This window comes from Monodelphis domestica, chromosome 6, assembly GCF_027887165.1.
Source record: "Monodelphis domestica isolate mMonDom1 chromosome 6, mMonDom1.pri, whole genome shotgun sequence".
Taxonomy (NCBI): Eukaryota; Metazoa; Chordata; class Mammalia; order Didelphimorphia; family Didelphidae; genus Monodelphis; species Monodelphis domestica.
Genome location: NC_077232.1, coordinates 180,621,547 through 180,646,890, shown reverse-complemented (window position 1 = coordinate 180,646,890; position 25,344 = coordinate 180,621,547). Strand labels below are relative to the sequence as shown.

Genomic DNA, 25,344 nt, shown 5'->3' with positions numbered 1-25,344 from the left:
AATCACTAAAAGGTCAAGCAACTTACAAAGGGCAAGCTTAGCAAAGAGATGTGAAATACTCAGAAGATATAATCTAAGGTGATAACAAAAGAAGATGTGAACTAAGAATGGGCAGTCCTGGGGAAAACGTCTACTGTGATTGGTAGATGTGAAAATTTAGGGGAGGTGACACAAGAGAAAATTTCTCTTTAAAAGGAGCTGGCTCTCTGAACTTAGTTGGGAGTTTGAAGTTAGTTGGAGGAGCTGGGTCTCTGAACTCAGTTCAGGATTTGAGGATTTCAATGAAGGACTGGAGTTTTGCTTGGGACAAATCTTGTGGTGAGTGATTAAAGACTGACTAGTCTCTCTTAAGGCTCAGGCCTAGGCCATTTGGCCTAGGCCCTTTATACTATTTTCTCTTATTCTCTCTCTCTCTCCCTTTCCTTAATTCCTTCATTTGTATTAATTAAAATCTCCATAAAACCCAGCTGACTTGGGTATTTTCATATTTGGGAATTTTTCCCATGGCGACCACTTATTTTTTATTTAAATCAAGACACTAAAAATTATCTTTACAGTTTTGGCAATTCACAGTCTTGAAACCCACATTTTTGCGGTCACATAAGTCAGTGACTATGTGACCTTGAGCAAGCCATTTAACCTCTGTCAACCTCAGTTTCTTCAACTATAAAGGAGGATGATAATAGCACCTATATCTATTATGGCGCAGAAACAGCATGATCTACCCAGGTGGAGGGAAGATTTATACTGCTGAAAATTCAGGGGAAAAAGTCTTGGTTGGGGGAACTTTGAACCTGTAATACAAAGTAAATAAGGGAAATTCAGAAAAGATTTATTTAACTCCTAGCATCATAGAATTCAGAGTTAGTGTCACAAAAAATAAATAGGTACTGAAAGATCAGAGTTAGAAGGAATTCTTAAGATCATCTAGTCCAGTGATGTCAAACTCACATAAAAATGAGGGCCACTAACCCATACATATACTTGTAGGTTACATATTAACGTAATTTAAAAATATAATTTTATCTGTTTTATTGTATTTCTTTTAATATTTTCCATTTATAGCTTAGTCTGGTTTGGTTGTACTCCCATTGACTAGGTGTTTGACAGCTGTGATCTCATCCAATTCCCTCATATTACAGATGAAGTAACTAAGGCTCAGGGAGATGAGTGACTTGTCTATGTTTATCCAGGGAATAGATATACAATTCTATATCACATCCTCTTGACTTCAAATACAGTACTCTTACCTCTTATGCTTCTGGCTTATGTGCCCCTCATTTCCCTAAGTACAATAGGACCTACTTACAAACCTTGAAACACAGTTTCTGCCCTCAAGGAATTTTCTATTTATTTGGAGAAAATGAGGTTGCATTTGTGAAACAATGGGAGAATGATGTAAGAGGGAAAAAAAGAAATAAATAAATAACCACTGTCTTGATTTGTGTGGTACCCAAAATAAGTACTACCAGATTTCAGAGAGTCAAAAGATTACATAACAACCTCAGAAAATTTCATAAAGAAGGTAAAAATGAGCTTGGGATTGAAAGATAAATGGGCACATGTTGGAAACTTGAAGAGAAGAGAGAAAGTAACACAGGTGGTTGTCAGCATGGCATTTTATCTAGCAAGGAGGTTGTTGATTGGTGTTGATTGGTGAAATAAGATTCTCTGTTCTCAAAGAAGCACAGTTCTCTTTCTGACTCTATCTGTGGCCATGGGCAAGACAGTAAGTTCTTTAGACCTTGATTTTCCTTTCTGTAAAATGAAAATACCTAGATATTTAATAGACACAATAGAATATGATCTTTGTATCACCATCACCCAGGCCAAAGACTGACATGTGGTAAGCTCTTAATAATGCTTGTCAAATGAAGGATGAAGATGATGAAAAAAAAGTGACAAGAATCAAACTGAAGAGGAAGGAGAGTGCTCAAGTGCAGGGGACAGAGGATTTAGAATCAGGGGGCTCAGGCTTAAATCTCAGCTCAGCTCTGTGATTTTAGGTAAGTCACTTTTCCTCTCTTAAGTCTCAATGTCCCCATCTGCAAAATAAGGGTTGATCTAGATCTGTGTAAGGGTCCTTTTTGGTATCCCTTGGAAGGCAGGAGTCTCAGGGTTCAAATCTTGAGTCTGACACTTATCAGCCTTCTAACTTTGTAAATCATTTTCTAAGCCCCAATTTCTATTTTGGTAAAAATATAGGCAGTATGATGCAATGGATTTGAACCTAGATGTGAAACCCAGTTCTCCTATTCACTCAGTCAGCTTGGACAAATTCTTGAGTCTCTCTCAGTCTCAATTTTCCCACCTGTAAAAGGAGGGTTCTGGATCTTTAAGGGTCCTTCCAGTTCAGGTCCTTCCTAAAATCTTGGAATTCTATACTCTCACAGGTAGTCACTTTCCCCCTAAGACCCGCCCCTTACTTAGACTCCGCCCCTGATAAGGCGGGGAGCTCCGCCCACGCCGCAGCGGTTTCCCTGGTGACCGTGGTTGGCGTCCCCCCTCCCTTCCCGCAGCCTTTCCCTTTTCTTTCTCTGGTCCCCGGCCTGGAGCCGGAGAGACGCAAAGGTCCTGGTGACCTGGGCTGCAGAAGAAGCTGGAGGAGGGGGCAACAGCAGGGTTCCGGGGCAGTCGCCGCCGCCCCAGGAGGTGGAGGAGAAGGAGGAGGAGGAGGGAAGAAAGAAAAGCATTGGCTTTTACTTTCCCACCAGAGACAGCCCGGCTGAGGTTCGTAGACAGGAAGCAGCAGGGATAAATAGGTAGAGGAGGGAGAAAAAAACCACCTACCCCTACCACCCTCTTCACAGCATCTCTGCCCGCCTCGGACCCTCTGCAGGCCACCGGATAGAGGCTCCGGTGGGAGGGAGGAAGAGGACCCCACCAGGGGGAGGGGCAGTTGGATTGAGTTAAGGACTGAGATTTCGTCTTGCCCTTCTTTGGAGGGTGAGGGGTGTACAGGCTGAATGAGGTTGGGGCAGGGCATTTTTTAGCCACCCCGGAGCCTCTCAACTTGCCCTCCCCAGTTCCACCCACACCCTCAGTCTGACCAGCTCTAAGAACCCCCCCAGCTGAGCTGAAGAATGGAGCCTTCCAGAGGCTAAATTAGAACCAGACACAGGCCTTGGGTACCTTCAGGTCAAAATAATAATGATGTTCACAGAAATACAATGAATCCAGGGTTGGGAGTGGCATGGGGGCGGGGGTGGGGGTGGGGGTGGGGGTGCGTGGACCAGGGAAGAACTGTAAATCCTAATTGTGTGTGTGTGTGTGTGTTTGTGTGTGTAAAACATATTACATACACACAGATCTATCAGCTATCTGTATGAATATAGAATAGGTCCATTGCCATACAGTCACACATATGTGTATATATAATATATACTGTGTGTATATTCCATACATATATCTATTCTATATATATTCTATATTCTATATCTATGTGTTGAGTGTGTGTAAGATATCCAGTAGAATATATGTGTCTATTTGTACCTACATATATCTATGTATATGTCTACATATCTATTTCTTTCATTATTGCGGTTTGTGTCATTGATTTTCCAGTTGAAGTTCCCAACACCTCTGATATACATTTGACCTAACCTTAAAATGTAAGTTAACTTGGGTTTCCAAACTCTTTATTTATTATCTCATTTAAAATATATATATTTAATGTTATCAATAAATGTTTATTGATGGGCTTGTACATCCATCATGAAGCACTCAAGTAATTCAAAATTATAAAATGGATATAATCCTTTCAGGGACTACTTTTATTATATTCCATAATTCTGACAGTGAAACTTTTTGACTTATTAAAAATAAAAACAAACATAAACAAAAACAGAGCAGTTAGGTGGCCCAGTGGATTGAGAGCCAGGCCTGGAGAAGGTAGGTCTTGTTCAAATCTGGTTTTAGATACTTCCTAACTGTTTGACTTTAAGCAAGTTACTTAATTCTTACTACCCAGCTCTTCTGCCTTGAAAACCAGTACATGGTAGTGATTTGAAGACAGAAGGCAAAGGTTAAAAAAAAATACTAAACCATAAATATGCTTCATTTACTCTTAGTTAAAGTAATATTGCAATTAAATCTTTCTTTTCAGATGTTCATAGTAACTTATGATATTGGTATGGAAATTTCCATCTCTTCTAAGTAAATTTTTATTGGTGGAATAATTAAGTTGTAGTATGTTGCAGACACATTTAGATTTCTCCTGATCCCACTTTATAATTTTTGAGTCATTTTCAATTGTGTCCAACTCTTTGTGGTCCCATTTGGAGTTTTCTTGGCAGAGATATTGGAGTGAATTGGCATTTCTTTCTCCATCTCATTTTACAGATGAAGAAACTGTGGCAAACCGAGTTATGACTTCCTTAGGGTCCCTCAGCTAGTAAGTATCTCAGGCCAGATTTGAGTTCAGGAAGATGTATTCCTAACTCCAAGCCTGCCCTCTGTCCACCGTGCTACCTAGCTTCCCAATAGCAGTTGAAGAATTCATTTATCGTTTAATCACATTTATTGAGTACCTAAGATATACAAGGAGTTTATGCAATATTTAATCCTTAAAATAACATTCCTAGAGCTTTTAAAGAGTTAGTGTTAGATAATAGTGCCCATCTGATGTCTCTGAAGAGAGAAGCAGTCATAGCTTCTCAAGCATCCCCTATAGTGCTAGAACCTTCCCTCCTGACCCCAGTCACACACCTTACTCATGGCTCAGGATGGGGGTGAATCTGGAAATTGTAGAATGAAGGATCCTCCTTTGAAGAATTTTCCGAGGGTGTGGGGGTGGGAAGAATTTAAATTTACACCCCAGAAAGTAGTCTTACACAGCATTCTTGAACCTTTCATCTGTATTTTTATATTCTCATTTGTCTGGGAGAGACAACAACCAGAGACAGTTATACAAGAGCCAACCAGGAGATCAAAGACCTCACCAAATCTCTTCAGAATACCAACAGTGGAAAGGTTTCAGGAAGTTTTTTGATGTTTGGCTCAGCCCCTCTCCCCCACCACCTTAATGCCATATGTGGCACCTCCTATAAACTAGCACTTTGGGTCCCTGCCCACTCTCTGCTTTCTTCTCAGAAGGTTCCTGGCACTTCTCAAAGACACAGAGCCCAAACTTCTGGTGTAAAGCTTCTTCCAATGCCCTATGTGTCTGGCAACTGGAATGGATCCCCCTCAAATGCTTTCTTTCTGTCTCCTAGGAGAAGTCAATCTCCTCTTTAGTCCCACTCTTTCCATCTAGCTTTCAGGAGTAGCATTAGTAATCAGTGACTGCAGGATAGGTGTCCAGAAGTCTATGTCATATCCACAGAAGCCCACTGGACTCCAATCTTGGTTATTACCTTTACCTCTCAATTATCTGGAAGATTTGGGAACAGAGTCTGACCAAGCCAAGCCCCGGGAGAACAATTCAGCTTGGTGTAAAAAAGAGGCTTTCCAAACTCCCTCAATGTGATAGTCTGATGTCTAAATTCAAGCCACAGTGGTGAAAACCTCATTCCAGGCTAGATAGACTACAGTGGCAGTCATTCCCATTACTAGTGCTCAGAATGAGTGTTAGCTTCTCTTTCATTCTGGTCTTCTATTCCTGAGTATACATATCCAATTACACATACACATACACATGTGTGTGTGTGTGTGTGTGTGTGTGTGTGTGTGTGTGTGTGTGTGTGTGTGATGGGTCTTGGAAGCCATCTAGTTCAGTTCAGTTCAACTAATTCACAAGAAAGGAGCTATCCCTTCTACAACCCTGGCATAAATGTCTGTAAATCAGCTACACTCTATGATTTACCCCCATGCCTGAATGAATGGTTAACCAACCTTTGCTCAAATACCTCCAGTGAGGTTAAACCCACTACCTCCTCTTTGTACCTTTGAATAGCTTCAGTTGTTGGGGAGGTGTTCCTTACCTCAAGCTAAAACTAGCCTCTTTTCAACTTTTATTCACTCTCCTGCCAAATAGATCAAATCTATTCCCTCTTCTATATGATGGTCTATCACATTCTTAAAAATAACTATCAGCCACCATCTCTTAAGTCTTTTTTTTTCCAGACTAAATATCAGTTCTTTGAGGGATTAGTTTATGCCCTAATCTCTAAACTGTTCATTAATTTAATTGTCTTTCGATGGATGCTTTCCAGCTAATGGATTTCCTTCTAAAATAGAGTACCCAAAATACTAACTCATACAACATAGACTTGAATTGATTCTATTCTGCTTCCTCATCTTGATATAGAAATGACTCAATTCGTGACCCCTGGATCTGCCAACAAATATGAGGTAACATTAAGCGTAGGCCTGAAAATTGATTGTACTTGGGATGCATCTGAGGACCAGCCATTCTAAATGCAGAGAGGTTATCAGAAGAATGTTGGGCCCCAAGATGAGAATTTGTTTTGGCCACAGCAGCCTGTGAATATCAATTAAGGCATAGAGGACTTGCAAAATCTGAGTCTGGGGAAGACAGTAACCACATTTGAAAATAAAAGCACAAGCAGCATCATAAAGTAGAAAGAGCATTGAATTTGGAGTCCAAAGACCTGGGTTTCAAACCTATACTCTTCTACTTATTATCTGTGTGATTTCAGACTTCCTTTCCTTATCTGTAAAATGAAGGGATGGGTCTAGGTGATGTCCAAGACCTGTTCCAGCTCTCAATCTATCATCCTATGATAGATATTTAGAAGATTTGAGAAAGTATGATTCCTAAATAGTTGTATGATCACCAGAAAGTATCATCCATAAGCAGAAAAGTGACCATCAGATATGAACTGATCATTTAAATCATTTAAACAAGATTTCTTTAAATAACATTTAATTTATAGACATTTAATTTGAACACCTTTATACCTGCACATATTTTTTTCTAATGTGAACCATATTTATTTATACTATATGATGGTCTTATTCAATGTAAAAGGCATGTGTGAGATTTTAGGACAGGGAGAGAACAAGAACCCATGGAGGTGGGGAGGGTATCATAAGAGTAGTTCTAGCTTCTGGGCTTGAATTTTTACTACATAGATTTTACCTCTGGATTCGATTTCTTTTTCCTTTTTTGCACTCAGTTAAAATATCCCAACTTTTTTCACTTTAAAATTCAGTTTTTACCACCCCCCATTCAAAGTTTATGCCTTCAGGCTTGCCAGCAGGGCTTACAATACTTACATTAAACTAAATTTAAGAGTAAAGGTGCTCCCGCTGCTAATGTTCTCAGATCAGAGGAAAGCAAAATGAAGGAACTGGCAGCTGAAACTTTAATAGTAGGAAACGTTGACTGAGAACTTGAAAAAAAAATTTCCAGTTGATCTGGATGACAAAGAAGTCTTGTTCATCTCTATGTACAGTACTTTGAAATGACAAACTTGACTTTGTTGAGTAATTATTTTTTTGGAGTAGATTTTTTCTGGCTCCATATTTTTTAAAAAGTATGTATTATTTTATGGTGTCAGTGTTCATGCTTCCTAGTCCTGTGAGGATGGGATATGTAGATCAGCTACTATGTCATCAAGTCACTGTGCAAACTAATTAGATCCTTCCAATATTTGGGGAAATTCCTGACCCTACTTTCGCCTCTTTGCCTATGGGAAACTCACTCTCCAAATAACTAAATTCTACTTTGTCCACAACTTCTTATCATCTACCCCATTAATCTCTCTCATTCCCTTATATACTCTGAATCTATCCTTCCTTCTCATAATGACCTTCATTCACTCAATCATCCTTGTGGTCCAGGTCTAGCACCTTCACTTTAATTTCACCCAGTGCTGATATTATTAATGATCAGAGGATTAAATTGGAGGGGACATTAGAGACCATTGAATTGACCTACTCCCCCATTCTTCAAATACAGAAGCTAAGGCATAGTTTAAGAGAGTTTAAGATTAAGACTTTGCTTGGTCACAAAGAGTGAGGTACACGTTAGAGGCAGAACTTAAACTCAAATACTCTGACTCCAAATAGTGAGAAAGATTCACCCTAAAATCCTTCACCTCCCTGAGTTTCTGGGAGGTCCTTGGCTTCCTTCTCCCTGCAGGACCTATTCCATGAATCTTCTCTTTCTCCATGGTAACTCTTTAGTCAGTTCCTTTGTACTTCTTCCTTCCCATTTATGTACACATGTACTTAGGTCTCCCCAACTTCACAATAAGACTTACTGCCTTTCCTTCTACTCCTGGAGCTACTGTTCTACCTTTCCTTTTAAAAAAATATATTTTCATTACCAAACTTCTTGGAAAAAATAATCTGTATGCATTACTTCCACTTCTTCATTGACATAACACCACCTCAGTTCTGGTCTTTGTTCCAATAAAGCTATGGAAACTTCCCTCTTAAATATCACTACAATAATAATAACGATGATAGCTAACATTTTTATAGTGCTAACTGTGTGTCAGGTACTGCTCTAAGTACATTATAAGTATTATCTCATTTGATCCTTACAACAACCCTGCTAGATAGGGACTATTTCTATCCCCGTATTAAGTGACTTGCCCAGGGTTACACAGCTAGCAAGTATCAGAGGCTGAATTTGAAGTTAAGTCTTCCTGATTCCATACCCAACCCTCTGTGTACCATGGCGCCACTTAGCATCTCCAATGGTCCTTTCTCAGTCTTCATCCCCTGGCACCTAGTATCAAACACCACAGACAAACAACTCTGTCCTTTCTCCTCTCCAGCTTTCAGAATCTCTACTCCAAGACTTAGGTCAAGTACTTTGAAACCTTTTTTGAACCTCTTAGATATTAGTGCCCCCCCAAAAAAAACTCATCTGCTTTCTATATATTTTACATACATGTTATCTCCCCTTTGGAAAGGAAATTCCATGAGGGCAGAGGTGGTTTTTATTTCTATTTGGGTCCCCAGAACCCAGAAAAGTAGGTAATATATAATGGGTGTTAATCAATCTTTTTGCTTTATTATTGATTAGATTATTTGATACTTTTTCCTCAAAGTACCAAAGCACTTAGTATAATTCCTGATCCATAGCAGACATTAAACAAATGTTTATTCTCTTTCCCTTCTCCCCTTCTCTTGGAGTTAGTACTGTGATTATAGAAGCAGTCAGCATGATGGCTAAACTCTTGTGGCCAATAGTCTTAGTTCAAAGTAGAGGGACCCCTCTAAATATGCTGCTGATGCCTCATTTTGTGGGTGTGGTGCTGCCATAAGATATTTAAGGAAAATGAAAGGTGATTTGGCCCCTTTAAGAAGCTTGGGTTGTTCAACAACAGAGTAAGTATGACCTAAATGAGATTTTGTCACTTAGAAAGGACACCACTGAATTCTGAAGGAGACCTTTGCCCTAACATGGATTTGTTTTTTTATTTTTCCTGCTGCTATAACTATTAAGGAAGCAGTTGGGGAAGAGTATACATTGCCATATATTCACCTCCTTGGTATTTGGTGCCTTGTGACTTAGTATAAATGCTTAATATAATCTTCCAAGAAGCAAAGAGAGAGAGGTCTACAAGTTTGAGGAATTGATGAAAAGGTCTTTCAGAAACAACTTCACTTCTATTTCAGATCCAGTGCTTTTTTTTTTTAACTCTTCCTTTCCTTCTTAGAATCAAAATTATGTTTTGGCTCCAAGGCAGAAGAATGGCAAGGGCTAGACGATGGGAGTTAAGTGACTTTCCCAGGGTCTTATAGCTAGTAAGTTTCTGAGACTAGATTTGAACCCAGGACCTATCTCTAGGCCTGGCTCTCAATCCCTTGAACCACCTAACAGCTACCCCCACAAACATCAGTCTGATCCTTTTTTTGATACTGCCTCAATCACTCCAGGGCAGAAATTGTTAATATGTATGTGTTGGTGGGGGGGTCTAGGTATGGGTGTGATATATCCCTTTAGCAATCTGGTAAAACTTAGGGACCCACATCTCAGAATAATATTTTTAAATCCATAAAATACAATATAAGTGATTATGAAGGAAACTAATTCCATTGAAATATAATGATCAGAAAGTTAAAAAAAATTAATGGGAACTTGCCCTAGGTCATATTGAAGAATCTATATTTAATTCCTTGGTTTCTGAAGCACCATCTTCTTTGGTTTCTCCTTGCATATCTGGCTTCCCTCACCTCCTTCTCTAAATATCTCAGGTTGAATGTCCCCTTAGATCCTATCCTTGATCTCCTCAGCATTACTTCCGCAAGTATCACATCTTGAAATGTCTCCAAATACCTCTCTCTCCAAGCCAAAAGATAACCATGTAGAATCTATTCACATTTTTTAACCTTCTCAGCCTTTATAACTTCAAAAATCACTTCTGCCCTCCTATTTCCAGTAGCCTCAGTTTCTTCACCATCACAATAGTTAAGAATATGTAGCATATGATGTTCTATAAAGGTTTGCAAAATGCTTTACAGATAATCAACTCATTTGATCCTCACAACAACCCTGGGACTTAGGTGTGATTATGATCCCCATTTTACACATGAAGAGACTGAGGCAAACAGACCCTGAATCCCTTTCCCAGGATCACATAGTCAGTCATTGCCTGAAGCTAGATGTGTATTCAGGTCCTCTGATCCCATGTCCACTGCACTACTCCATCTCATTGCCTCAATCTCAAGCTCAATACACCAAAGAGTGTTTTTTCCCCTTATAAATATTAGAATATTATATGTATATAATATTCTTCATATCATGCATATGCAAATAACTCATCCAATGGCCACAAGCAAGCACTGGAAAGAAGAAATGGGGAGAGTAAGCAGTCCCAAATGCTCCCTAAATTGAATGCCTGGATGTCTGCTACATGAATGCTTTCATTACCAGTTTCTATGATGGGATGTGGGTCTTTGACGAGATCTTAATCCTTTGAAATGTTTCATTTTTAAAAATACTATTTCTGGTCTTTTTTTTCAGTCCACAATGACGACTTTGCCACCTGTGCAGTTAGAATACTCCAAGCTCGCACTCTTAACAAGAAAGAGGTCAACATGCTCCCCAGCGGGCCTCACAAAGTAAGTGTCTCTAGTTCTGGTGTTAAAGCCTGTTTTATTATTATTATTTTTTTAATTTCTCTGATCCTTTCTCTTGCTATAATTCCAGTAGGCATTGAGGAAAGGTGCTCAGGATTACAAAGAAAATTCATAGAGTGAAGTTAATCCCAAGAGATTCTGAAGTGCAACATTGGGCATCAATTCCATTGATTAGTCTGTCCTTGAATCTATCCATGTCATTTATTCCTATCCTGGGCATAGTCCAGGTAGAGCCTGTTTGTTGGTCCCTTTCTCATAGGAAAGAGGTCCAATATTTGCCACTCAGAATGGATTGAGTCTGAGTTAAGTCCAGAAATAATGATTCTGGTGACACTGATGACCAGCCACAGACTGTCCAAGTAGGAAAACTATCACTCAGAGAATATTAGAATTCCAAGGGATCTTTCCAGAGGTCATCGTGGGCAATGTGCACATGGAATTTGAATCTTGGCTGTAACATCTCTCACCAGCAGTGATTCCGGCTCTGCTCAAACCTTCAGTGACAGAAAACTCACTGCTTCCAAAGAGAGCCAATTCCCCTTTTGGATAGTTCTAATTATTTTCTTCATATTGTTTCAAAGTTATCTCCTTGTAATTTCTACCCACCACTCTAAATTCTCTCCTTTGAATATAAACAGAAGTATTATACTTCCATATACAAAACTGTATCCTCTTTTAAATATGCTCCAAGTTTTTTAAAGGATTAAATTTTTTAAAAAAACACAGGTCTGAAACAAGCAAAAACAACCCTAAAATAGATATGTGAGATGACTTCCATAGATGAGAAAGTAAAGATTCCTACTGCTTAGCAAAATTTTGCATTTCAAGGCATCTTAGTGGCTATTATATTATAGCATTATATATAATGTCACAAGTATTATGTAAATAATAGCTATAATTCTATAATATCATGGAAAAATATATCTTCAACACATATATTGGTTGTAGGTTATATTACTAAAGCTTCAAAGTTTAAAGCTGAAGAATGAAAGACTTTATATATATATATATATATCCTGTACTTGATTGCCACATTGGTTTAGATTCCAGGATCAACATTTTTTCCCACCTTGAAATTTTTCAGCCCTACATAATGAAGTCTTCCCACAAACCCCCACCTAATAAAGACTTGAATAAAGCTATTATTCCAAAATTTTAACTTGGTTTGCTCAATGCTTTGTGTAACCAAGTGGACTCATCTGATGAGTGTTCTTCCCTCTGTATTTCTCTTCTAGTTACTATCTATCTTGTCATCTTTCTGCTTGCCACATCATTCTCTTTTCATTTTGTTCTCTCATTTAAATTTAGGGCTCAATTAATGAAAATTAAAGATGAGACAGATAAGTATCTGGAACTGAAGTGGAAAGGATTGACAAAAGATGAGGCAGCTGGGTAAGTGTAGCCTTTAAAAAGTCCTTCCCATATAAAGTTAGTTTCTTTTGTCTTGATTCTCTGCTGAAATTTCCAGTTCCCGTATTCAGTACACCTTTTTCATTGGAATGTGGCATTTAAAAATTAAACATCAATTAAATAATGATGAATCATTTCTACTGATCTTACATGTATCAAAGTCCTTTAATTTCCTGGCTCTCATAATTCTCGTATTTACCAAGGTATTATGAAATCACATTTGCAATATTTTAGTTAAGGTTTTGTCATTAATTGCCTCTTAACCTTCTTTAAGGTGTTTTTACAGTCATGAAAAAACTTGTATTAGGAGAGCTTATTAGATCCATATTTTTTTCCTGGTACTTTTATCTTAACGTCTATTAATACATCTCTTTACTTCCAAATACCGACTTGAAAGACTAGTAGGATGTGAAGATGTAGACTGATAATAGCTGACATTTATGTAATTTTTGTAAAGGTTTTCAGAGTCCTTTATAGACATCATCATCTCATTTGATCTGCACAATAGTGTTGTGAGGCATTATTATCCCCATTTTCTGGATGAAGAAACTAATGATTCTAAACATAGTAGATTTTAGTATGTTTGAATTTTTAAAATATGAAAATAGACACATAATTTTTGGTATGTCTGTTCTGCATGTTTGATTAATTTTTTTAGTCATTGTTATACTAAAAGATACTGACAAAGACCTAGAAGTGCATTGCAATAAGTATCATTGTTTTTTCCTGTAGCATAAATGGTTTTCTTACAATCTGTTACAATATTGCTAAGTGTTAGCTCTAAATGATGGCTTTTTTTTAGGATGCCAGAATCAGAGGATGGAACTGGAAGGAATGCTCTTCCCTGTATAGAAATAGAACCTGAAACTCAGAGAAAAAAAAAACAACACATGATTCTTGGAATCTCTTTTATGTGGTTCATTTGATGAAATAGTCATTTTAATTTTGACAAAATCTGGGAAGTTATGAAAGATTACATTGAAACTATATAGCTGGAATAAGGAAATATACCATTAGTAAAATCATATATTCAGTTTGCTCATAGTTTGATACAAAGAGAGCAATGTCTTAGTCCTTTTCTTAATGCAACAAATACTTTGTACTAATTTCTGAGGTTTCCCGAGCACCAAGTCCATTGATCATTAGCATGTCAAGAACATATTTTTATAAAACATCCTTTCTGGTACCTTAATGAAATAAAATCAGTGGGGTTTAAACATTTTGAAAGAATTGATCTTAAATTAATTTAGGAAACTTTGTAATAGGTGAACTATGCAATACTGGGTAGTCTTAAATAATCAAAATGATCCTCTAAAACAAAACTCATTAGTTGTTTGATTAAAGCTGCTCATTTTAAAGAGCAGTTGAGGGTATAGGTGGGCTGGAATGGAGGGAAAGGAAAGAAGGAGATTGGGGTGAAAGAGAGCTTTAATAACAAGGTAAAAAGAAGAGGGAGGCAGTTAGGTGGTACAGTGTATAAAGTGCCAGGCCTGAAATTAGATCATCTCCCCTGAGTTCAAATCTGGTGTCGCGTTTACTAACTGGGCAAGTCACGTAACGGTTTGCCTCAGTTTCCCCATCTGTAAAATAAGTTGGAGAAGAAAATGGCAAAACCACTCCCTTATATTTGCCAAGAAAAACCCAAATGGGGTCATGAAGAGTCAGACATGACTGAAAAACAACAGAAAGCATAGACTGTAGTCTAGTGGCCAATTGCTTTCATGGTGGATTTTAGATTCATAGAATATAAACTTACAATACTAATGTATGGGTTTTAATCCATTTGTGTAAATAAATTATTGATAAATTTTCATATATAAAGTATGTATCAATTTTTTGCCAGCATATATCTGTGTGTGAGCTGGCTGAAAATAAATATTGAATATTTAACTGTGTCAATATGCATGCAACATACAGGAGGATTACAAATAGGATCTTCTTACATGATTTTTAAATTTTTTCTTGACATAAAATTTTAAATGAACTGTTATGAAGTCACTTTACAATTCAGTACTTCAGTGTGTCATGTACTAATGGGGATTTGGGATAAATGCCATTCTTCTAACTTGATGTCCTTGCTATGTTTCTAACAAGTGGTAGAGGAGATTCATGTTTAATACATTGTGATGCTGTAGCTATTTTTAAAGGCAAATATTATGTATCTCTGGTGCTAGAGTTCTTATTTAAAGGTAAAGAAAGCAGAATATCTTTTAACAGTTTATTTTGGATTTACCTGGTGCTTTTAGATTACTTAGCAATCTGCAAAGGAAATCTACCCAAACCGAAGTAGAATGGGATTTGTCTTCATGGATGTGTGTTCATTGTTAGTTCCAAAGAAGTCTACATACCATGATAATGTGGGTATCCTCCTGACCTTATTCCTCACTTTTGGCATCAGGGCTAGAGCCTTAATGTGATTTATTTCCATAGGATCTGAAAGTTCAGATTGAATTCCTATGTAAGACGCCACTAGTTTAGTGAATCTGAGAACTGGTTTTAGAGCCAGAAGGAGGTGGGTTCAAATTCTGCCTCTAATATCTTATGTGTGACTATCAGGGGGTGAGGAATCATTGATCAGTGCTCCCAGACAATATTCAGAGATGACCATTTTTTAGCATGTCCCATTATGCATTGCTAGAGGAGTTTCCTTCCTGGGAGTCCCTTATACCAAGGAAATGATGAGTATAAACCTTCATTGCAATCCTAAACAAAAAAAAAATAACAAAAACAAAAAACTATAATTTCAGTGACAGGACATCAAATAACCAAGTATTTGAGGAAGAAATTGTTTTAGGGAAAGAGACAGAGACTGCAACCTAGAAATATTTAATTACCTTTCTCTCTATTAGCATTCATTTCTTTCATCTGGGAATAGGAAATAAAAGGCTTTTAACTAAAATAAAGAGCAGAAACATCTTTGCTTATAGAAACTGAAGAATTAGAGTTGAGGATAAATAATTAAAATAAAGTTTTGACAAGAAATTAAATAGGTGAATGGGAAAAAAATAAGATGTTCCCATTACAAATTGAATCTGAAGTTGGGAGTTAGGGGAGGAAAAAAAAGAAACATTTATATAAATATGTAATACATATTATATATATATATATTAAACTAGACTATACTAACTGTAATATAATATATAAACCTATGTGCCAGGCACAGCGGTGAATATTTTACAAATATTGTCTCATTTGATCCTCACAAAACCCCTGGGAGGTAAGGACTCTTACAATCCCCATTTTACAGTTAAGGAAATTGGGTCAAATAGAACTTTAAGTGACTGGCTCACGGTCACCTAACCAGTGTCTGAAGCAGGAATTGAATTCAGGTCTTCCTAACTCCAGTCCTATCACTCTATCCACTGAGCCATCTAGCTGCCTCTAAAAGAGACAAAAGAGTAAGAATTTATGTATCTGTTTCATGATAATAATCATGGAATAGTGAATGGAGATTTAGCCTCAGAATCAGAGAGACCTAGGTTCAAGTCCTGCTTCTGAGAGATATACTGGTTGAATGACCCTGGGCAAATAACTTAACCTCCTACTGTTTTTGGCAGTTCACTAAGATGAGAAGTTACAGAGAAAATGAAAACCTGCATTGACAATGGGAGTCCCTTTATCCTCGAATTCTTATACCAATGAGAACACAGGTCCAGTTTCTATCATTTTATTCAACAAATATTCATCAAATGTGTCCAAAATGGCTCATAGGGAGGCTCAGTAGTGTAATGGGCAGCTAGGTGGAGCAGTAGATAGAGTTGAATCTGCGATCAGAAAGACTCATTTTATGAGTACAAATCCAGCCTCAGACACTTACCCGGGCAAGTCATTTAACCCTATTTACTTCAAGTTTCCTTAGCTGTAAAATGAGCTGGAAAAGGAAATGGCAAGCCAGTTCAGTATCTTTGCCAAAGAAAAAAAGGGGGGGGGGGATGAAGAGTAGGGCATGATTAAAATGACTGAACAACAATTATTCTTGAGTAGATTTATACTATATGAGCTAAATCTTTTTACCTCTAAAGGGAATTCACATTTTGGCCTTCTAATGATAACTAATGAGAAAGATGCAATATACGAAAATACCAAAGAAAAAAGAAAAACTCTTCAAAAAATGTGTCATTCTTCTTCCTCTCATTAGAAAGGTAGGGACTGTGAATGGGAAATTCTGCAAAAATACTGTCAGACATGATTACTGTGTTGGTCGACTTCATTAAGATGATTGGATTGTCCATTTGTTAAGAAGAAGAATACAATCTCAGGGACTGTTGCAAAGAGAAGTTCCATGTAGAAACAAAATGAAAGAAAAAAATCATCAGAAAATAAAGAAATTAAAGATATAAAATAAATGTACAAAATAGTTTTTGAAAGTATATAAATTAAAAAATAATTAAAATTAAATTACATATAATCAAATGCCAATTAAATTAAACATTAATACTATTGATAGAGGCATAGGTAGAGGACAGACTTCTGATATGACACATTATTTTGATAACTAAAAGTGCCAACATTTGTTAGTTTTGCCTAATTGTTAACTTGGGTAGGAACTACCTGGCCATGAATAAATCTGCAGCATGGGCAGCTAGGTATCTCAGTGAATAGAACCAGGCTCGGAGTTGGGAAGAATTGGGTTCAAATGTGACTTAAGGCACTTCCTAGTTGTGTGATTTCTGGGCAAGTCACTTAACCCCAATTGCCTAATCCTTGCCATCCTTTAGTCTTAGAACTGATGCTAAGCCAGAAGGTAAGGATATTAAAAAATGGACTACAATCAAGCTATATCTGAGAGCTATAACTAGCATGAAAAGATCCAGGATTTGCCCCCAAGGAATCTATATCTAAAATGGGACACTCTTCCTTTCCATTCCTAGGGTCCTCTGCCTTTCTCAGCTGCTATATTTCCATCCTGCCACTCTTTGAATCCCATTAATGTGGTTTCCCTCCTCCAGAATCTCTCTTCCATCACAATTTCTGTGGGGACTCAGGGCAGGCTTTCTAAACAAAGGGCCACCCTCCCTCATACTCTTAGTCAAACTGTCATCACTCAACCCAACCCCACAACTGTATTTGCCCCAATTCTTAGGTTATTTCTGGGCTAAATGTTACATTCAGTAATAATAGGGAAAATGCAATATTCACTTACATTTTAAAGAATCAGCATATACATATACATATAACATAATACATATAACCTGCCATGCAGATATGTTTATATATAGCCTTTCTGCTTAATTAACATTTATTAATCCTACAGGACCTTTTCAGACATTTGAACTATGACTTGTTTTGAATTCTAAAAAGTTTTGGTAAATTACTTTAAACTCAATTGATAAATATTCAAAATAAGTCATATTTTCCACAGATGAATAACCATTAGCAAGTTGTTTACCTTCTCAGGGAGAGAGGGAAGAAGAGAATGGGGAACTCAAAATGCTAGAAAATGAATGCCAAAGTGGGAACAAATAAATCATTAATAAAGAAAAAAAGTCATATTTTAAGAAAAATGCCTTATGGGTACATACATCTGAAAGAAGAGTGGATTTGTTTTCTTTAAGGTTTGGATTTTTCAGATTGTTGTCTACATAGAAGAAACTAAGCTTAAAATGTAACCTGTTATTTTGGATCATTATCCAAATCTTCTTTAGACAATTTAGGGTTTCTCAGTAACCCACCTCCACCCCTTGCTGACTTAGACCTTCTTTGATTCTTTCCCTAGGATTTGACCTCTATCTTATTTCCCCAAAGAATTGAAAAACACCCATCCTTAAAAGACTAGTGATATAAAATTCATCTCCAACCTACCCCCACCCCCAAGTGCCACAGCCCTGCTCTCTTTTCTGTGTTGGAAATTGGAGACACTGTGATAGCCTGGGTCACCTTGATACTGCTCAGCATGACATCGACTTGTGTTATGTGTAATGCTCTCACCTCCCCCAAGCCACTTCTAAGCCTTTTTCATTCTTTGGCCTGCTTCCTGATTTGAATCTTTTGGCTACACATGATTAGATGGCTCCAATCTCCACTTTAGGACTATTTCTTATGCGCCTTTAAAGCCATAAAAAAAAAAATGCCACTTTGTATGTTACATAGAAATTTTTTGCATAAGAAAATGAGAAAAATGTTAGTTTCTACAATAAGTAGTAATCTTCCTAAATGTTTTCTTTCCTTCAAAAATACCCTAATTCATTCTCCACATGGCTGCCAAAGAGATTTTTCCTTTAATATAAGTATGTCATTTTACATTCTATTCCCTTCAGTGATATTCTAATGTTCCATCCATACCATCCCAGTTGCTGTTCTTTACACATGATACTGTATCTCCCCACCCCTTTACCTTTTTCATTGACTGTCACCATGTCTGGGATGCTCTCCCTCCTCACCCTCTTCTTCATCCCTGGCTTCCTTCAAGACTCGGCTCAAGTGGTGTCTTTTGCTAGAGATATTTTTCTAATCCTCCTGGAGGGGACTCAAGCACTTATTATTACTCAGGTACCATTGCATTTCCTCATCTGTAAAATGGGGATACTAATAATCTCTCCTTCCCAAGTTTTTTGTGAGGATGAAATGAAATATTGTTAGAGCTTTCTCTTCCAAAGCTAATTTTCATCTACTCCACATATCTTGATTATACATGTCTATATATTTGTGTATATATACACACACATATATATATACATACATACATACATACATACCGACTCCATTAAAAAATGAGAGCTTTTAATGGCAACAGGCATATTTTTCTTTGTATCCCCATGACCTGGCTCATTGTAAGCACTTAATACTTGGTAATTGTCTGGAAAAAAATGGGCTTTACCTCCTAACCTGGAAAATCTAAGTCAGATCAGTTTTGAACTCTCTACATTTTATGTTAATTTGAAAGGGCAATATTGAGACAATGTGGTAAAGTGGTTAGAATCCAGCACCTAGATATCATGTTTTGGTCCTATTCTAGCCATTTGTGAGCTATATAAATGCAGAAAAAGCTTTTGAATACATCAGAACCTCAGTTTCATCATCCATAAAACAGGTATAATAATATTTGCATTTTCTCTCACAAGGATGTTGTCAGAATCAATTCAAATAATGTCTGCAAAGCATTTTCTAAATCTTGAAGTATTCTATAAATATCAGGCAATGCTATGATATGAAAGTTAGGGTGTGTTATAGCCAGAGTCATGGAGAAATCACAATGATGATGTGGATAGTCCTTCCAAGGTTGCCCATCACTACTCATCGTGTAGCCTGTAATGCGTATCTTCCTCTAAGTCTTCTCTGAGTGGGGTGATAACCTATGCTGGAGGAAAATCTACTTCAACCTCTCTTGATATTACATGATGATCATATGGCCTGTTGAACAATCACCCTTTCTTCTCACTGTTCAATGGTTCACCTTTTCAGGAAAGTATCTCTCCTTTGCTCCATTTCTTGGATGTAATTTTTTGTTGCTAATATATTTCAGCCAATTCATGCTTGCCCTGTAGACCCTCTGTAGAGTCATTTTCTTGACCCAAAACTTAAATCCCATGGAGAATATGGTATCCCCTAACTTGTAACCATGCAGCTTGAACAACAAAAGAATACTCTTGATAAAAAGATAAAGATTCTCTCTTTGGCTCAGAGAGAAAGGTTGGATCTTTCAAGGGATTATGAAGTTTTCCCCAAATTATCCAGTTTTCTCTCTTCCAGTTAACATGTATACATGTTCACAAGATCAGGTCACTCCACTACTCAAAAAACATAAAGTATCATGGATCCCAGATTTAGAATCAGAAAAGACCTTTGAGGATATCTAAACCAATAGTCTCATTTAATATGAGATGATGATAATAATTAATATTTATATGATGCTTTAAGATTTATAAAAAGCATAACAAATATTATTTAATCTTCACAATTACAGTTGGAGTTACATATTATTGCTATTTTTATTATTGTCCTAATTTTACAGATGAGGAAATTGAGACCGACTAAGGTTAAATGATACACAGGTAGTAAGTATGTGACTTCAGATTTGAATTCAGTTCTTCTTAATTTCAGGCCAAGTATTGTATTTTATAAGCCACTTAGCTGCCTGAGAAATTAAATGACTTATGACACACAGGTAGTATATGACCTTGAACAAAGCCAACATTTGAACCCATGTCTTCTAACTCCAAAACCAACTTTTTTTTTTTGTCACATCATGCTGCCTTCCAAATATAAATTCCTAGAAATTCAAGAACCTCTACAATCAGGTTCTAACTTAACCCTGTTTAAACTTCATTCATATTACTACCATTCATATATTCTTTCAGCCAAACTGGCTTCCATTCATGACACCCTCTCCTAACTCTCTGCCTTGCTAGTGCTCTCTCCCCCATGCCTGGAATGGTCTCCTGCTCCCCACATCCCCATTCCCTAGGGGAAGCCTTTTGCTTCCTTCAAAGCTCTGATAGAACTTTCCTGAAGTCTTCCCTGACCCACCCAAGTGAGAGTATTTCTCCTGGTAGCTTGCCTGGAACTCTCCATTGTGCTTATCTCACTCTCAATACTGTCATACTTATTTGTGTACATATCGATCCCCACTTCTCTATTAGATGGCAGAATCCTTGGGATCAAGGTTTTGGCATATCTATTGTTATAATCTCAGAATCTAGCATAGTACAATTCAACAAACTTGTCTTTTTTAAAAATAAAAGGTATTTATTAGATGCCTGGAATTGAATTGAATGAATAAATATTTCCTGAGTGAATTATTATATTCTTATTATTATGCATAATAATATAACATTATTATTATTTAAACACATGATATCCAATTAAATCCTAATTCCAATACCTAATCAAAAAGTTTTCAAACTATTTTCAAGTGATATTTCAATAGATCTACAAAAGTTCTTTTTGGTCAAAAGTTTGAAATTATAAAGAGGCACTGTTTATAGCTAATTTCTAAGACCATCATTTCTAATAGATTGTAAGCTGCCCGAAGCCTTTTTTTTCTTCATGTATCCTTACTGTCTAGCACAGTGTCTGGTACCTGTGGGGTGCTTTATAGGGGCTTTTCAAGGGAGCAAAAAATTTCTGGGAAGTCATAAGTTGATTAAGGCTTCCTTTATTTTAGTTTTCTCAAATCAGTGTTATAATCTAGTAGACCCTTGGGAAGTAAAAGCATGTAATGATACCTCATTTATTCTCTTATCACACTTCAAAGAAACTCAGCCATTCAGAATAGAGGCACATAGTCTTTTGTAAGAAAGAGATAGAGGCCCTATGGGGAGAGTCATCTTCTAGCTTTTCAATAGCATTGGCTTACAATTCAGAAGAAAATTGAACTTATTCATCTCGTGAACTTGGTCCCTTGTTTCTGTTTTTTCCAGACAGCCTTCAATTCTTCCTGTATTTGCAAAGATAGTAGATTGAAACATGACGAGAACAGAAGAAACTGGTAGAAACCAGTGTATTGAGGCATTGAGGGAAAAGGCAAAAGAATCAATAATTAGTCAAGTTCTCCAGTAGGGTGAATTCAAGGAAAGGGTGAACTGAGCCCCATACGCTTGGGAATTTCCTGAAGCCATTCCTTTATTACTGCAAAGGACAAAAGTAGATGACTCTTAGTCATAGAAAAGGGTTAAATTCATCCTACTACACTGTTTCAAAAGATAGAGGAGTTTGTCCTACATTGTCCTACATGTCCTACATTTTAGGAAGATTTCTATATAAAATGTCACATATATTTATGTACACATATACATGTGTAGGTATATGTGCACTTTTAAAAGTTTTGGCAAGTGCTCAATTCTATGGAAAATTCAATTCTGGGGAACAGCTAATGATGATGATAAGAGGCCAACATCTTGGTTGTAAATTCTTCCCTAAAATTTACTTTTTTTATTTACTCCTCTGTTTTCTCTGACAGAATGTAAATTCTTGGGGGGAAACATTTTCACTTTTGCCTCCATATACCTTACACCTAGTACAGTGCCCAATACATAGTAGACCATTAATAAAGTCTGCTGAATGGATTTTCAGAAGTGCCTTTAAAGAACTGAGCTGCTCACCTGGTAAATCTTCCCTTTCTACTTTCCATTTCTCTTTCTGGGCTCATCAGGTTTTAGAAACAAAACCAGCTAATACATTGAATGGGAGTCAGGATCCCAAAGGCTCTTGACAGGGTCAATGTGTTGAATGAGATGAAATTCAGTAGGGATAAATGTAATATCTTGCCTTTAGGAACAAAAAAAATCAGTTTCAAAGGTATATGATGGAGAAGGCATGGTTAGACAACATTCTGAAAAAGATACAGGAATCTTAGTGGACTACAGGCTCAATAAAAACCAGCATGATAGCCAAAAAAGCTAATGACAACTTGGACTGCATTAAGAGGAGCTTAACTTAACAGATTTAGGGAAGTGATAGTTCCACTGTACTCTCATTAGACCTTTTCTAAAACATTGTGTTCATAAGCCCAAAGGGCCATAAAACTATGTATACCCTTTGACCCAGCAATGCCACTACTCGGTGTGTATCCAAAAGAGATCAGAGTTAAGGAAAAAGGTCCTACTTGTACATAAATATTTTAGCAGCTCTCTTTGTAGTGGCAAAAAACTGGAAACTGAGGACTTGTCCATCACTTAGGGAATGACTGAACAAGCTGTGGCATGTGGTTATAATAAAATACTATTTCACCATGAGAAATAATGAACAGAATTAGATTTAGAAAACCTTGAAGAGACTTCTATAAACTGATACAAAGTAAATCAAGCAGACATTGATAGGTGGAGAGTGTACAGAAGAAGCAACGAGGATGAGGAAGGACCTCGAGTCTATGTCAAATGATGGTTAGTTAAAGGAACTAGGCAGACCTGATTATCCTGTAGAAATAAAAGACTCAGAAAAGACACAATAGTTGTTTATAAATATTTGAAGGGGCTCTCACATGGAGAAGAAATTCAACTTATTCTATTTGGTCCCAGAGGACAGAACCATAATTTTAAATCTGTGAACCATAGATTGCAGAGTTTAATATGGATTTGAGGACAGGAAAAACTTTCTAACAATTGTTGTTTAGTCATTTTCAGTTATGTCTGACTCATCATGACCCCATTTGAAGTTTTCTTGGCAGAGGTATTGAAGTGGTTTGCTATTTCCTTCTCCAGCTCATTTGACAGATAAGGAACTGAAGTGAGCCAGATTAAGTGACACGTCTAGAGTCACCCAGCTAAGTGCCTGAGAATGGATTTGAATTCAAGAAGATGAATCTTTCTGATTCTAAGCCAAGTGCTCTATCTACTGTATCAACTAGTTGCCTCCTAATAATTAGAGCTGTCCAAAAGTAGAATTGACTGCCCTAGAGATGGTGGGGTCCCTCTATTTGAAGATCTTCAAGCAGATTCTGGATGAGCAAGTGTTGAGCGTATTATATATGGGAGGGCAGGGGTTCCTTTTGTGTACATGTAGGACCAGATGGCCTCTGAGATGCTTTCCAAGCCTCAAACTGTCGTTCATTTTGTTCTTGTTAGATTCTGTGATACTCCAGCCCTTCCATTTCCCCCCATAAGTTCCAAAGAGTCACAGGAAATTCCTGCAAATCACTTTGTCAAAAACACATGCCTCTTCCTGGGCTTCTTTGTTCTTCACTTTGATGGGTGCACAGTGAAGATTCTGATCTGCTATTGAGAGTGTTTAAAAAGGACACTTTCCTGCCTCTTGTGAAATATGTTGTTTAGAGTCATCTTCTCTTCTGAACATTTCAAGTCAAGTTCACTTATGGTACTGGGATATGCGCCTTCTGTATTCTCGATGTGTTTGTTCTCCTGAACAACAAACAAGAAAACATCAGTAAGATGGTGATGTTGATCAGGGCAGACTCAAAAAATAGTTGTTCCTATTTTCATGCCTGAGAATCAAAACAGAAATCATTTCAGGAATTCCTCTTCTGTCTTAGCTTTTTCATCAGTTAGGCCTGGTAAAATGATGAACTAATTAGAAATGAGGATATTCTTTTATTTTTTATATATTACTGTTATAACATATATACCATATTTATATTGCTGTTAATTCCTTGTTTCTTTTCATTTCAATTTATTAGACAGGAATAAATTCACACTACTTCTCAGGAGCTGTGCTAGACACTGGGGATAGTTTGTATTTTATGTATAAAGGCCAACTTCATTGATGCTTTCCTGTAATTCAACTGAGGGCATATTTGGCCTTGCTTATAGGGGTCACAAGAATTGTAAGTCATTATTCCATGGAGGAGTATATAGAAGGAAGGAATAAAATGTGTTATCATCATCATCATTATCAATGTTGGTCTGGACCTGTGTTTTCATAGGTTTAGTGAAATGAGGTAGCTTCTCTCAATGTAACTTACAGTACTAAGACAATTGTTTAGGGCAGAGCATAATATACTCAACAGAACCCTAAACTTTGAGGACCTGAGTTTGAATCTTGCCTCAGATGCTTAATAGCTATTTAACCTTATTCGAGTCACTTAGAAACCAAATGCTTCAGTTTTACCTAACTCTTAACTCTAACTCTTAGGAAATCTCCCATATCTCTAGTCTAGGAGACTGGGAGATGCCAACTTCTGTGTAAAGACTTTCATGATAACACCAGTGTTCCTCTTACCAGCTGCCCCCCCCCCCCATTACTCTCTGTTTACTTAGTTTAGGGCAGCTACTTTGTGCAGTCTAGAAATGCAGTCTAGAAAACTAATTAGTCAAAATAAAAAGCTATTAAATGATGTTTACTCCCCCTGCTCAGTGGCCATCTTCCAGGTGAACTCATCCTCAGACTATTCACCTCCCCTGCTTCCCCTTGGCCTCTGAAACAGCATCCTCAAAGTGTCCTAAGGCCTCCATCACCTTCCTCTAACTGTATTAAGAATTTAATTATTTGTCTCTTGCTCTGGGAGGAAATTGTTAGCTATATCTGCTGTTCCATTATCTT

The 25,344-nt window shown here is 37.2% G+C and overlaps 1 protein-coding gene across 2 annotated transcripts in view; it reads left to right on the top strand.

Moving 5' to 3' along the window:
- The first annotated feature begins 2,594 nt into the window (after window positions 1-2,594).
- The window catches only part of TTC29 (tetratricopeptide repeat domain 29), a 258,913-nt gene continuing 236,163 nt past the window's right edge, over window positions 2,595-25,344 (top strand). The window contains exons 1-4 of one of the 2 annotated variants that reach the window (XM_056802751.1): window positions 2,595-2,730; window positions 3,565-3,611; window positions 10,886-10,983; window positions 12,310-12,393. In XM_056802751.1, coding sequence (XP_056658729.1) covers window positions 10,892-10,983; window positions 12,310-12,393 — 176 coding nt within the window. In that variant the 5' untranslated portion in view covers window positions 2,595-2,730; window positions 3,565-3,611; window positions 10,886-10,891. The remainder of the gene's footprint in view (window positions 2,731-3,564; window positions 3,612-10,885; window positions 10,984-12,309; window positions 12,394-25,344) is intronic. The other variant, XM_056802750.1, reaches the window with a different exon arrangement.